This window comes from Rousettus aegyptiacus, unplaced genomic scaffold (assembly GCF_014176215.1).
Source record: "Rousettus aegyptiacus isolate mRouAeg1 unplaced genomic scaffold, mRouAeg1.p scaffold_m13_p_13, whole genome shotgun sequence".
Classification (NCBI taxonomy): Eukaryota; Metazoa; Chordata; class Mammalia; order Chiroptera; family Pteropodidae; genus Rousettus; species Rousettus aegyptiacus.
In genome coordinates this window covers 11286280-11301121 of record NW_023416288.1, presented here as the reverse complement: position 1 = coordinate 11301121, position 14842 = coordinate 11286280, and the positions used below count along the sequence as shown (strand labels likewise).

Genomic DNA, 14842 nt, shown 5'->3' with positions numbered 1-14842 from the left:
CTGGTATATTCTCATTCTTTATCCTGTGACAGATTGCAGTTCCTTCAGGTGTTAACTTCTGCAGTTTTTCTCAACACTCTTCAACAGGACCTAAGGTGACTTCATGCCATTCCATTTTTGAGTGACCATAGCTCCCATCTGTTCCATGAGAAGCCATCATGTGCATTTTCATGGACATGCTCTGTGCAGGTTGATACCAGTATAGCCACTGAGCCTGTCCTCTCTATTCATTGCAGCTCGTCAGTCTTTCTCTCAGCCATTACACATTAGTCCACAATGTCCCACAAATGGCATGTTCACCAGCAAGTGCTTCTCAAGGTCCCTGAAAGCCCTCTCCCTGACACCTGCTCTTTACACTTAGGGTTGTAGGACACATGATAGAACTGTCTCAGACTAAATATTCCCCTCAAGGGAAAGGAAAAAAAAAAACTTTCTAATCTCCAGTTTCCAACTATCTTATACTTTAAACATCGGTGAAATCATCTAAATGAATCTTAGCCACCTACTTTGAAAATTTTCGCGTCTTGAGCTCGCACCTCATTTTGAATGTTTTCTCAGCTAAAACTTCTTTTTTGACACCTTGTCATAAGTTCACAAAAGAATGTTTGTTGTACCTCCAAATGTAATGGGTGAGCTCATTGTATATCATTCCTGAAGTATATGCACTAGAATTATATGACTAACCAAATGGAGAATGTTAATATTTTTATTAATATTATTTAACTTCTGGATATTAATAGCCTCAATCAAAACATTTGCTATTTTACATTATTTCCTGTGGTTTTCAATAGTATTTCTGCTGGGTTCCAGCAGAAAAATCTATATGAAAGTGTAGGATGTGTATTGATCCATTTTTAAATAATCTTCAAAATTTATCTTTAGTTTACTATCATTTTGAGGTGATATTTAGTCATCTGTATTCCTTTTTATTTTATTAATAAAAGTATTTTCTCTTGAAACTGATATTTATCAGAATTAAATATTGCACATAAAATGCTCAAAGAATTACTGTGATAGCTAAGCAAAAGTGAAGACCTTTAACTGGGCTCCAACAAAAGCCAATTAGCTAACCTTATGGTATTGAAGGCAAAGGCAGTATAATACTTAAACTTTTTTCTGTTTAAAGTAATTTACATTTATTTTCAATGTGAAATATAGTAAATACGTTTCTGGAGGGAGAAAAAAAGGAAGGTTCCTGTGGCTTTTAAAAATGAGAAAGCAATGCACTAAAGAAATATATACACTATATAGCCTACTTAACTTCATATTTTAATAGAACAACCTGAGACAATTTTATTTCACCTTGCTAAAATTTAAGTACCCATATTTGCTTAAGAACTTTATTCTGAGAAGGTAAGATTAAGGATCTAATGTACAGCATGGTGACTATAGCTAACGATATTGTATTATATACTTGAAAGTTGCTGAGAGAGTTCAACTTAAATATTATCAAACACACAGACACACAATCACACACAGGTAATTATGTGAGATAATAGGTGTGTTAGCTAAACTTTATCGTGGTGATCATTTTACAACATATATGTGTATCAAATCATCTCAGTGTACAACTTAAACTTACACGATGTTAAACATCAATTATACCTCGGTAAAGTTGGGAAAAATGAAACATTAAAGTATTTTTACTTGTATCTCTTTTCTCTTACACTGAAAATTTTGGTTCTTACTAATGTTAATATAATTGTTTATGGTTTTGAAACAATTGTACTGATATTACTACTAATAAACTATAAAATTAAGTTTTTAAAAAGTTTACTTTGTTGGTTATTTAATCAAAAAAATAATCAAATTATTTAAAAGGAAACATTGGATAAACTTAAAGATGAAATACTTAAGCTAGAAATAGGACACTTTAAGAGGACTTTTGTTTTTAGTAGAATATTAATAAAATAACTCTACGTTTACAAATGAGATGGATTTTTTTCTTCCACCTAGTAATATAATGTAATTTTTATATTATTTTTCTTTTTATTGAACATGGACACTAGGTATTTAATTACAATAATTAGTCAGATTACTTGAAAGTCATCAAACTATGTACCTATTTTTAAGCACTTTTATTAGGAAAATAAGCTAAATTAGTTTATAATTTTAAATATAATAATTTTAAGTGGAATATTTAAACTCCCCTCTTTGTGTAGCATGAAAAGGACTTTGTTATTTTTGTTTCCATAAGAAAGTCTAAAACAAGAGGGTTTTCATACATGATCCTGTACTTGCTTGCTTTATATGAGTATAAGCAGAGATGCTTTTATAAATCAGAATGACCTTCTGACTCTAGCTCATTAACTCACTTCATAGCTGAATAAGGCCTTCTCATCTAATGCTTTACCCTGTAAGTCCATTATTTAGGACGAAAGACTCAGAATAAATAATTTCTCATTTAAAATTAAGTTATTGGTACAATAATATTGTTACCCTTTTTATTCTTAGTTAATACTTGAAATTAAGAAAATACAAATACTTAGAAACCACGTGGACATCGCAATAAATTAACTTTTTGTGTAAGGAACCCTGCTTAGTTTCATGGTGATTAATCTGTTTCTACTGCCTGTGGAACACATGCTGTCTAGTAATCACAGAGGTAAAACAATCACCTCGTTCATGGATGTGCTGGCTCCCCAGCCCGGGTGCTGATGTGCAGGTCCCATCTGGTCACTGTAACGGACTGTCAGGATGTTGTCAGACTGCTCACACTCCCGCCAGAACTCTGACAGGAACTCTTTCTCTATCTCCATTTTAAGGGACACTCTGCAGATCACTTTGTAATAATTACTCAGTGCTTATTATTTATGTGATATGTACCAGGTGCTAAAGAGGGTAGGAAGAAGAAGCAATGTCCCTTGTCACTCAAGAACAGTGGCCACTAAACTTTAATGAGTCATATACTACTTTAACAAGATAATGGACACTGCAATCTGTGTTCTGTACAAAATTTTGAAATCTAGACACGAGCATAATTACACTACAAGTTCACAAATACTAATCCATTTGTGGATTTCTAAAAATTTCTTTTAATTTTTATGATTCAATAACATGTCTCTCACTTTCTTATGATACATATTTATTGACCCCCTACTATGTTCCTAGCACTTTTCTAGATGCTGGGGATATAGCAGAGAATATCTTTAAATTGGAGGAGGGTGGTGTGATGGAGAAGGAAAAAGGAAACAAATAAGAAAATATCACTTATTTAAAGTGTTATTTTTAAAAATGTGACATTTTTGGAAAACTACTTTTAGATTTGGCTTCAGAGAAGACTTTTCTGGGGCAGTGATAGAAACATGGACACTTACTTATAAGACTATCCGGAGAAGGCCAGATATATTCTAGGCAGAATAAGCTCATTCTGAGACTAAAACTGAGATAATATTTGAAAGCTCAACATTAACAAATGTTATGTTAGCACCTCGATTCACACCCTCTAATTCCACTGTATGTCATTTTTTTCTTTACTCTTAGGAAAAGATCCTGAAACAAATTTACTTGCAAAAAGAAAGGCAGATTAGACCCCAAACTTAAGAATTTAACTTCCCATCTGTCACAATTTCTATCCCAGCCAATTTTATTATGCAAACATGTCCTTTGGTGCCTTTGTCCTTATTTTTCAGTACTTTACTCTTTGAGCTCAGATCACCTGCCTCTCTCTGTCCGTGGAACCCAGAGTAGTCACTGCTCCCTTGGTTGTTCAAATGCTTGTACCATGTGGCATTTAGGGCAATGTCTTTCCAACTTCTTTGCAGCCATTCAAAAACTTGAATTCTATTCTTTGATAGAGATAGTGACTTGTATTTTTAGAGCTCTGAATTTTTATCTTTAATTAGGTTTTATGAACAAGTTGTAACTTCCATTCAGTTATTTTGGCATCTCTGAATTAGGCCAAAGGGATTTGACTGACCTTGCACTTGCTGACTTGAATCCGTTAAATTGCTTCTCCAAAGATGAAACAAGGAGCAGATATAATTAGAATTTCCTTAGGATGTTGTTTTAAGGCCTTATCACTATTTGAATGTTTCTGTAACTTGACTAAAATTAAATAATTAAAAATAAATTGCCAGACATCTTCAACTTACCAAACGATAACTGTTAATTAATTATATAAATTATGAATGAAAATAATTGGTAGGGACATTGCAGTATTTTACTTGTGAGTTCCTCCTGCCTGTTTGTATGTGAAGTGATATAAAAATGTTTCAATAAACTAAAAAAAAAATATTTTGAATTTTGGATAAAGATAAGCAAATAAAATCAACAGAAGATAACTAGATTAAAGATTGTATTTTTAAATGCATGCAGCTCCCTCTATATTTTCATTAGAAAATTAATATTTATTCTCTTCTGCAAAAATCTGTTTAAAATATAATTATAACAAATGAATATATGTAAAGTGGCAAAAATAATTTTCATTAGAATTATCTCTTTTTATGCTGGTAATATATGTTCTATAACTCTAAAAGAAAAAATATATATACATATTTTTACTCTTATTCTTTTTTAAAAACTATGGAATTCTTTATGAATGTGTGTCATCTTTGCTCAAGGGCCATTCTATTGGTTTTTTTTTTGGTATGGTTCCAATTTTAGTATATGTGCTGCTGAAGAGAACACTATACATATATATTTTAGAGGTTAATATTTGTTTCTTCCAAGTATAACATGCAAAAATCGATCCTTCTGAGATAATAAATTTTTATTGCGAAATATTTTGAAATATTATGAACACAAACATACTAACATGGTTAAGTCAGTAAAATATAGAATATAGGGACCTACTTATCAGACATACTTGTTTTAAAACACTAACCCCATAAATTATCACTTACAAATGGAGAAATCTTATAAATTTATTTACTTTTGTTTCTCACAGTAGTTTTTTGTTATCAACTTGACTAGCACTCGCATCAAAACCAATTTGCAACCCCTTAAGTATTTAGTAGTGGTAAAATTAGTGGTTACACCCTGGATAATTATATTGAGAGGGATTCTTGGGCTTATCTGGATCCACAGAAATCTGTTTGATCTCTGATGTTGTACTTCATGTGGGAGGAGAGAGCAGCAGTTAGCTTTCTACGTGTTTGAGATCCTTGGTATCTAAACTCCAAGGTCCCAACAACTAATCCTCACAAAAATGATAGCTTTAAAACCTGTATCTCATACAGCATATGTTAGTTAAGAACCAGTGTTCTGGAGAAATATGTCAGGACAATTAAAATATGGCAGTTATGCAAGCGGCATCTCCAATTATGGTATGTCTTTCTTTGATAAGTGAAAGAAAAGTATCTATGGGTAAGTGTCTAAGGGAGTGGTGCAGCTGCATCAGTTTTTAGAAAGAGGGTGTGTGTGTCTTGTTTTGCCTAATGTCACTATTAATATGGCATGATACTGCATATGCAAGACACTAAAGTGCAAGAAAATGGATATGCAATTTTATTGCTGATGAATTCAGAATGATGATATTGATAATTACTGCCTCAAAACTGTTCACATTACCTAATGATCAAGAAAGCTTCTTACAGATATTGCGGACATTGTATTTTTAAGTGTGAGGTGATTTCTGTCTGGGAATGAGGCAAACTCAAAGTGCGTTGACTGGATTTTAGATATTCCTTGGACTTTTGTGTAAACCATGCTGAAATTTGAGGCTGTGTATGAAATATGTTATTTTACGCCCAATCAGAATTAACATCTCTGTATCTTCCTCTATGTACCTGTGTGTCCCTGTCTCTATTTCTCTCTCTATTACTGTTTCCCCCCTCTATAACCATGTACACACATGCACACACCCACACAAACTCACACACAGATACACACATGAATAGAAGAATATGGAAGTAGTAGAGATATAGAGACATGTCACATATAATCACTTCAAATGATTGAAGAACAAAATTTAAGTATATTTCTACAAACTCTTTGTAAATATGAAAGTATGGCTTGCTATTACTATTATTTTTTTGTTTTACTTTCTTTTGCTTTTAGATTAAATCAAGGAAAATTCTGTTCCTTTACATCCTTTACTAACAAAGAATCAAAAGGAATGTTTAAACAAATAAACCCTTTATTCTAATGACTAGGTGGTAAGTAAAAGAAAATTTCACCATAAATCATAATTAAAATGATATTGGCACAACTACAATGAGTTTTCTTTTTTAAATAAATGTTTAGAGTCTGGAAAACAATCAGATATCTCCTAGGTTGTGATTTTTAAGGTAATTCTATTTGTGATTTCTAGATTCTTGACAGCATTGTGTCAAAAGAAGCCAATATGTAATTCCAACTAATCTTTATTTTTAAGTCTTGAATGTTACCTTAAGTAAAATTATCTTCACGATACTATCTTAGTATTCCTGTGCAATAATTATAATGATCCAAGGATAATTTATATTTTTAACAAGGTCTCAAATTTATAGGATTGAGGATTTTAAAAGTCTGCTTTATAAACAGAAAATAGATTTACCAAAATTGGTTTCTGGAATCCAATTCATTCTCTTTATATAATATTTACTCATTTTTCAAATCCTGATTCTCTGAAGCTCATAATTTTAGTTTTATTGCTTCATTAACTAGGATGACACTATCGAATGTACAATTTCATGACTTAGAATCAATCATTGAAAATGTCCAACAAAACCATTAAAAAATATTTTAGAGATTTGTATTCTTTTTCAAAGAGAAAAAAATCTACGATTACTATTTTATTGTCAAGTCCTTAAAAAAATAGAATTGAAGCTATTTAAACTAAGCTAATATGTTAGATTTGAAACTATTAAGAGCAAGTAATCTAAAACAATGGCTCAGAAGTTGGGACTGGAAAAGACTTCATTTACTGCTTGCTGTTCCTCAGTGTTCCATGAGCATGGTGGCTTCATCTTCAATGCTCTCTTCTTACTTTGTATCTTCTGTGGAAATACAGTTTCTCTATTTATTTATGGAGCTGTCTTCCTGACTCAAATCTTAACGCATCAATGCCACACCTTGCCGGACATACAGAAGGCCGTTCATAATATGTGCCTAAAGAACAAATGATTAATGAACAGCAATGACTCTGTGCTAACTTTAGAACTTTTATTTAGATTTTAAAAGTAATATAAAGATTGCTTCACATTTTGTCATTTTTTAAATAACTTCCTCGTTTTTGAAGCCCATATATATATATATATATATATATATATATATATATATATATATATATATATATATATACACAATAAATTTTAGAAACATCACTTATCTCACAATTTACTTTAACTCAATCACATAATACACTAGTTTAAGGTAAAAAATAGAATGCTATGACGACATTTATCTTTTTTAAGTCTCATTTACTTATATGAAAGTGTTCTTTCTTTCTTTCTTTCTTTCTTTTTTCTATACAATTAATACCAAAAAGATATTCAGGTTTGAACAAATCTATAAGTATTTGTTTTAAATTTATTTCTTGAATCTGACCACACTAAAAACAGAAAAGAACAGAATGTGACATATTGAAAGGACTCAAAGAAATATTAATCTAGATTAGAGACCAAGGAAAAAAGAGCTCAAGTTTAAACCAATTGACAGGTCATGGACATGCAGTCTATGTACTATTTAATTTCATTCCAATGATACGAAGTTGTCTTTTTCAAAAATCACTATAATATTCAAGAATCAACAAGTATAGAGTTGCAGTTTTGCAAAATTAAAGAATTCTGGAGATTGGTTGCACAAAGTGAATATGCTTAACAATAATGAATTGTATGCTTTTCATTGTAGCGCATTCATATTTTACTGCTGTCTACAATTTAAAATTGTATGTGAAAGTATAATTGCAGTGATTTAAAACCATGTTTGAATAAATAGAATCTTTAGGTCCTAATTTTGAACCACATAAAGTTTAGCTCATCATTTGAGCCTACTGCTGGCTCAACAACCCTGCTTATTTACACCTTTGGATTGTAAATTCTTAAACACTACTCTAAACGAACAACCTTACTTCATTTAAAGATCTCAATAATTTCATTGTATTTGTCTATTAAGAGAGTTTGAGTGCCAGTCTTTGTTCTTTATTCAGACATAAAACCCTAAAATTTCGCTGTGAAGATAATATCATATAAACATTAGTGACTTCTAAATCATTTGTTAATTCCAGGTTTAACAAGTCTTTTTCAATGTATTCCCTCAGGATATTTTCCTTCTCCTCACCTATTAAAACATTTTCTGTTAACATTGGTGAGAAACATTATAAAAGTTTGTTGGGAACTCTTGGAAGATTATAAGCAACTCAGAGCTTGCTTTTCTTGTTTCTTCTTGCCTATAGCTTAACAGAGAACATTTCTTTCTGTAAGCTAATGGAGAAATGTAACTGTTTGAACCTTATTTTGCAAAAACTTCCATACAGAATTATTAGTTTGTTAAAAACAAACAAACAAAAAACCCTAATGGAAACTTTGTGACAAATTAAAAACTGTTAAAGCTTTAAAAGCTACCAACCAAGGAGTCTGCTACCCTTGTTCTTAATTATTTGCCCAAATATTGTTTATTGTATGGTGGTTGAGACCCCTCCTACCTACCCCCCCTGAATCCCACGAGACAAACATTGACTCTCATTTTGCTTCAGCTGTGAACTAAATTTGTAGCCCTTGGCATATTATTTAATGGCTATATGAATAAGTTTTCTGACTCGAAAATGGGGAAAGTAAGTACAGCTATCTCATAGGGTCATTGTGAGATTTAAATAAGATAATGCATAGAAAATGATTAAGTGACAGATGCATCTGAGCTCCACATGTGTTAAATATTGTCAAAAAATTCACATTGGTCTTTGAGTTGGAGTGATAATTTACACTTGTGACAGAGAGCTATTTGCTACACTTCATTGCATATGTTTATAATGCATTACCACTCTAAGTAAACACAGAAAAAAACAGGGTAAAAATAGAATCTCTTGCTTAAGTAAATGCTAATCTGAAACTTTATTGACATCAACATAAGAACATTTGGCTTTCTCAACTTAGTTTACCTATTATTAAATGCATTTAAACATATGAAGATTAACAATTAAAAATTAATGGTTCAGTATAGTTTTCTCTTAGAAAAATTTTTAGGGTAACTTTGGAAGATATTTAAATCTCGAAATTCTTAAATCTTACTTAACATACTCTTGGCTTGAGATCCACTCTTTGATTTCACGTACTCACTTTCCTAATTAGAATTGGAAGATGTCTTAGATATTCAGATTCTAACACACCTTAAAATGTTTTACAGATTTATTGGCCTGCTGCAAAAGAACGGGTGGAATTATGTAAATTAGCTGGGAAAGATGCCAATGTAAGTATGGGACTCTTAAAAATATCTTTGTTAAACTGGTACTGATATAATAGTAAGTATTTATATTGGGTTTTATTGAATTAATGGCATTAATGTATTATTTTAAAGACTACATTAACTTATTCTGTGTGAACACTATAATACAAAATATTTCTACTCTGGCAAAAAGAATGCTGTTATTCTAAAAAATTTAGAGTTACTACATTTTGTATAATGTTAATTATGGATATTATTTTTTTCACAAACACATTTCAGAAATATATTTAAAATATTCAAAAATAAACTAGAAACTATTGTATTTCTATTATTGTCTTTTTTATTTGCATACATGAAAATGTACACAAAATTGTAGTTGTTTTAGCATTACAAAGATACAAATGGTATTTAATTTAATTTGGGTCAAAATTAAACTTATAACATCTCTGAAGGATTCTTTCAAAAGTTGACATTACAAAGCTATTAAGAAGGATTGGTTGTAAATGAATTACACACATTCGGGAATAAGAACTAGAAATAATTTACTCTAAAATTTACTTAAGCATAATTATATGAAATAACTAATAAGAGATAGTGGGATCCTAATTTTAATTTCTATTTTAAGCTGCCTGAAGGACCAGAGAAAATCCTTAATTAGGTGTGGGTAACCTAATCATCATTGGGGTGTTTTGTCTGCATTGTTTTTGCATTGTACAAGTTGTCCTGCATGCTCTCCAAAATTGTGTTGCCTATTTTATTTCCAATGATGAATGTGGAATGCTGTGGCTCTGACTGCCTCTTCTCTTCTGAGTCCTCTGATTCAGGCCAGATGCTCTGTGTTCTGCCCTGACTTCTTGCACTGTGGTGATAGGGAGAATGGTGCCTTTTTTCCCCCCCAAATAAATCACTTCCTGAATGTAACTCAAGACGATAAGAGATTCTAACTTTGGGCAGAAACATAGACTTATTAAGGCTTCTTTTGCAACATCCTCTAATGTTTCCTCTAACCACAATAATCCAGGAGTACTAAGCAGAGAAATGTTTTGATATTTAATAACAACAAATAGCATGTGTTTATGAAAGAATAATTAGATTTAGTAATTCTCACTTGATTAATGTAAAAAATTTTTTTTAAAAAACAGGATACATGATGTTTAACGAATTAGGGGAAGGTTAAAAGACTAAGAATCTAAGACAGCAGGTTTGTTCATGCATTTGATCAGTCACTTATTCACCTAATATTTATTAAAAGCCTAAATATGTGCATAAATATGGGTATGAAACTGATATAGTATCTACTTTAACTGAGCTTTCAATCTAATGAAGGATACATACATTACTCAAATGATGACTTATATGTAACAAGTACTGTAAAACAAAGTAATGAAAGCAAAGAAACTTTTGATTATACCCGATTTTGTATTCAGTTAGTGTTAAGTGTGATCTTTTCAGGCACATTTATGTTAGCAGAAATATATCTGGGGAGTGTTAACCTCAAATGCAGCAGGAAAAACATTTTACATTTATTTTACTAGAAATGGAAGTTGAAGGATAAACGCTCAAGGTCAGTCACCGAAGATTTTAATTGTGACAGTGTTCCCATTTCAGTAAGTTTACTAATTCTAGTTATTTAGTAACTCAGTTGCCCCAATTATTAAGTTAAATGAAAGGGCAATCAACCTTTCTGGAGGTGACATCCTAGAGCATGTAGGACCCAGTAAATGGAATCTGTTCTTCCAATTCAATTGTACTTGGGAGCTAGTAAAAACCCCAAACAGAACACCTACCGCTAAACTAGGATTAGAGATTTGAGGAACTTTTCTCTTTTTACTGAATTCTGTAATGTCTGATACTGAATCATGTAGAGATAATACAAGTCTTTGTCTCCTTTCTAATTTGTCCCTTTAAGATAATATTATATTTTAGAGTTACTGAGAATAGCTTACACTTTTATAGCAATTAACCATGTTCCAGGAACTATTTTTAATGTTTTATACTTATAACCTCCTTTAATCTTTACAATAATACTATATAATAGAGTTTATTATAATTTCTTATTTGCCAGATGAGAAGACTGAGGCCAGGAAAATTAAATGACTTGTCCAGTATCACATATCTAGTAAATAGTGAAGCTAGGAATTGAGTCCAGAAGTTTTGTCCCCACAATCTGTTCTCTTACACAACACTATAATCTACACACAAAGGTCTGAACTTTACACATAAGGCCTGAAATCTGTATTCCTCAAAGCATTTTTCTCTTCAATGTCACCATGATATAGATCCTCATTATTCAGCACTGCAAAATTCTGGCCAACAGAAAACCGAGACAAGTGTGCGATTTTATTGACATCTTTTACTACCCTTGGCATCACCCTCTCTTTTCCCTTCTCTCTAGTAATCTTTACTTACTTCCCAGGAGTGTGTTTAGGATTAACAAGTGTTTGGAAAGACTGTCCCTTTACACAAAGGTACTATATAACTGAAAAATAGTGAATTATTTACCATAATGAAAGTTAGCTAATTAGGGTGGGGAGGGAGTAGAAGATGAGGAAACAAAAGAGAACTATTTCTCTTTCTTGAACACAGTGCTTAGTTTAATCTAAGGCAAGAAAGAGATGACAGGAAGCTATTTGGATACTTTTTGGTTCTGCTTAGAATATTTTTCCAAAGAAAGTCACCAAAGAAATGTCTTTAGTTCTGACTATAAAGAGCAGGGTAAACAGGTCACTCAAAGCAGAAGAACACACAGGGTGTGGAGACTTTGTCAGCTTAACCACGGAGGTGCACAACCTGTCACTAGAGACATTTCATAGAATTAAAGGATCTTGCTTCTCTAAAGTTCAGTGATTACACTTTTTTCTTTTTTATTTAGAATGTCTAAAAAGAAAACAAAGTGTTCATTGTAGAAAATTCGCAAACTATATAGAAATCATCTTTAAATATTTTCTCCTCCATAAACATTACCCAGAGATAGCTGGTGACATTTCGATGTTTATTCTTCTATCTTATCTATTTACTGTTTTTCAGAATGAAATCATTGTATACATAGTCCTTCAAAACACTTTTTTATCCACTTCACAGACTGCCATGAGCATTTTCCCATGTCATTAAATTCCTTTCTATAACACTACTTTTAATAGCTACACCACATTCCTCTATATATTATTTCATCAATCCCCTATTGTTAGGAGTTTGGTATAAATCCAGTTTTTACTATTGTAAATGATGCTGCACATGAAAAACCTTATATATAAATACTGTGAACATCTTTGACTATTGAGTAGTATTACTGGTCAAAGGATATAATTTTATATATATATATATATATATACATATATATATACACACACACACACACACACACATTGCAAAATGATGCTCCAGAAAGTTTATGCCTCTTTTGCTTTAACCAGCAGTGATGCTCTTGAGAGGTTACATTTCCCTATAACCTTGCTAACATCAGATACAACATATAGTTAATATATAATACTAAAACATAAATAAGTAAAATAAATATATTAAATGTTTGCCAACAAAAATAAAATTATTTTTGTTGTTTCTGCTTGGAAAGATTTTCATTACTCTTCTAACTAAATATTTTATGTAGTTGTAAAGTTAGGATTTATTTTTTGGAATGGTGTATCCTTACAATTTGTTCATTTTTAAATTTAATGTGTTCCTTTTCCTTATTGTTTACAGATTTTCAAGATTTATATATCATATATAATTATATATATATATAGATAACATAAAGTATGTTATTACTTTGTGATCTACTCACGGAAAAAACATTCTTTCCCAGTTATTCTATTTGACATATACTTTAAGATATTTAAATAAGCAATCTCTCAATTTTTTTCTTTAAAATATTTTCTTTTGCCCTCTACTACAACTGGGTTTAGCTCTGTAGAACTTTCCATAGTTATATCATCCATTTTTATGAGAGAAATGTGATATTTGGATTTTCATGTATTTGTTTTGAAGTGTTAAAATATTTTCAGCACTATAAGACCTAAATAGATATTTCTGCAAAACTGAAATCTGAGGTCTGTTAGGCAATCCTAACATATCGCACAATGATACGCATGTGATGTATGATCAAAAATATTTTATGATCGCAATATTCTGAAATATATACTAAAAATAAAAACAGACTAAATTCCTAATAAATGAGTGTTTTTCCATGTAAATAGACTAAATTAAATTAAAATTAGCATTTATAAGTCAGAAATTTGTATCAGAAATACATATAATGCTGAATTGGATTTAATTGGCTTATATGTAAGTTCAGAGAATTACAAGTACTTCTGTTTCGCTAATATTTTTCCAGATAACTAGGGAGAAGATAAAATTCCAAGTGTTAATTCATGGACTAATAGATACTTGTCTTTTCTCCAACAACTAATCAGTTCTATATTTGTTTTATTTAGCTAGTTATACATACATATAAGGATGTGTGTGAAAAGTAAAATATTGAAACAAATAATGTACCTGAGAGAATTTTTAAAAATCGATATTTGTTTTTATTTTCTTTTTCTCTCCCTCCTTCCCTCGCTCCCTTCTTCTCACCCTTACTCTTTCTGTGTGGGTGGGAGAAGGTGGGAAAGGGAGTAGGTAAGAGGAATAAGAGAAGGAAGAAGAAATTCAATGCTTTTCCAAAGTTGAGTATATTTCACTGAATTGAATTGTTTGGTCATATGGAACAACCCTTGTCATTGTGGGCAATAGCTGACAAATTAGCCAGTTTTCAGGGAAAGTTATAAAAGCTGCTTCTCAAAGTTATCTTCATGCCTCACAGAATTAACACCACCAGTAACAGCCATGCAAGTAGCTAAGTGAATTAAATCAAGTTAATTATTGCTCCTGCTATTTAAGCAAAACTTAGAAACTTTGTGCATGAAAAGAAAACAACACAGAATCCTTGAGACAAAAAAAAAAAAAAAAAAAAAAAAGTTACAAATTAAAAGGGAAATCATTATAGTTTTTCCTTCACATCACTGGTTAGCTGAAATGCCCACCCCAGAAAAATTTAAAGTAAGAAACTTTGTCTTTTAGGATCCCTGTTTCTTTCCTCCAGGCAACCAATATGTTTTCAATGCTTCCAGGCTGCTTAGAGAACTATATCCTTTATCAAATTCACTATAGAAAAATTTGAGCAAAACTGGCTTTTTTGTAAACTGTGTCAGATAGTTCAGGATTTATCCATACATTGTTGCATTCCATGTCAGCCCAATCTGAGAGAAGAGAGGGATTTTATAAATAAATCCTTGGTAACAAACATTTCACCAAGTCAGAAACTAGTATATGGGCTGGCTACATTTTAATATGTACTCCTAGAAAAGTTAAAGAATATGAAATGGTTTAGGTGTGATTCAGAGATTTTTCTTTATTATCACTAAAATTCTATCTTCTATGTGTATAAAACTTCACCCTGGGTCTTATTTGCCTTTTTAAACAATGTTATGTCTCTGAGTCCTTAATATTTCTGACTTCACAATTTATAATCTAGAAAGGGAATTGTTTTGTTTCTTTATACAAA

The 14842-nt window shown here is 31.2% G+C and overlaps 1 protein-coding gene and 1 non-coding gene across 2 annotated transcripts in view; one reads left to right on the top strand and one right to left on the bottom strand.

Moving 5' to 3' along the window:
• SEMA3D (semaphorin 3D) overlaps positions 1-14842 on the top strand; it is a 167859-nt gene that overhangs the window by 85355 nt on the left and 67662 nt on the right. The window contains exon 4 of the mRNA XM_016130733.2: positions 9265-9327. Within this exon, the coding sequence (XP_015986219.2) occupies positions 9265-9327 (63 nt within the window). The remainder of the gene's footprint in view (positions 1-9264; positions 9328-14842) is intronic.
• LOC118610867 lies at positions 4518-4629 on the bottom strand. Its single transcript, XR_004954129.1, has one exon. It is a non-coding gene; the product is annotated as a U6 spliceosomal RNA (small nuclear RNA).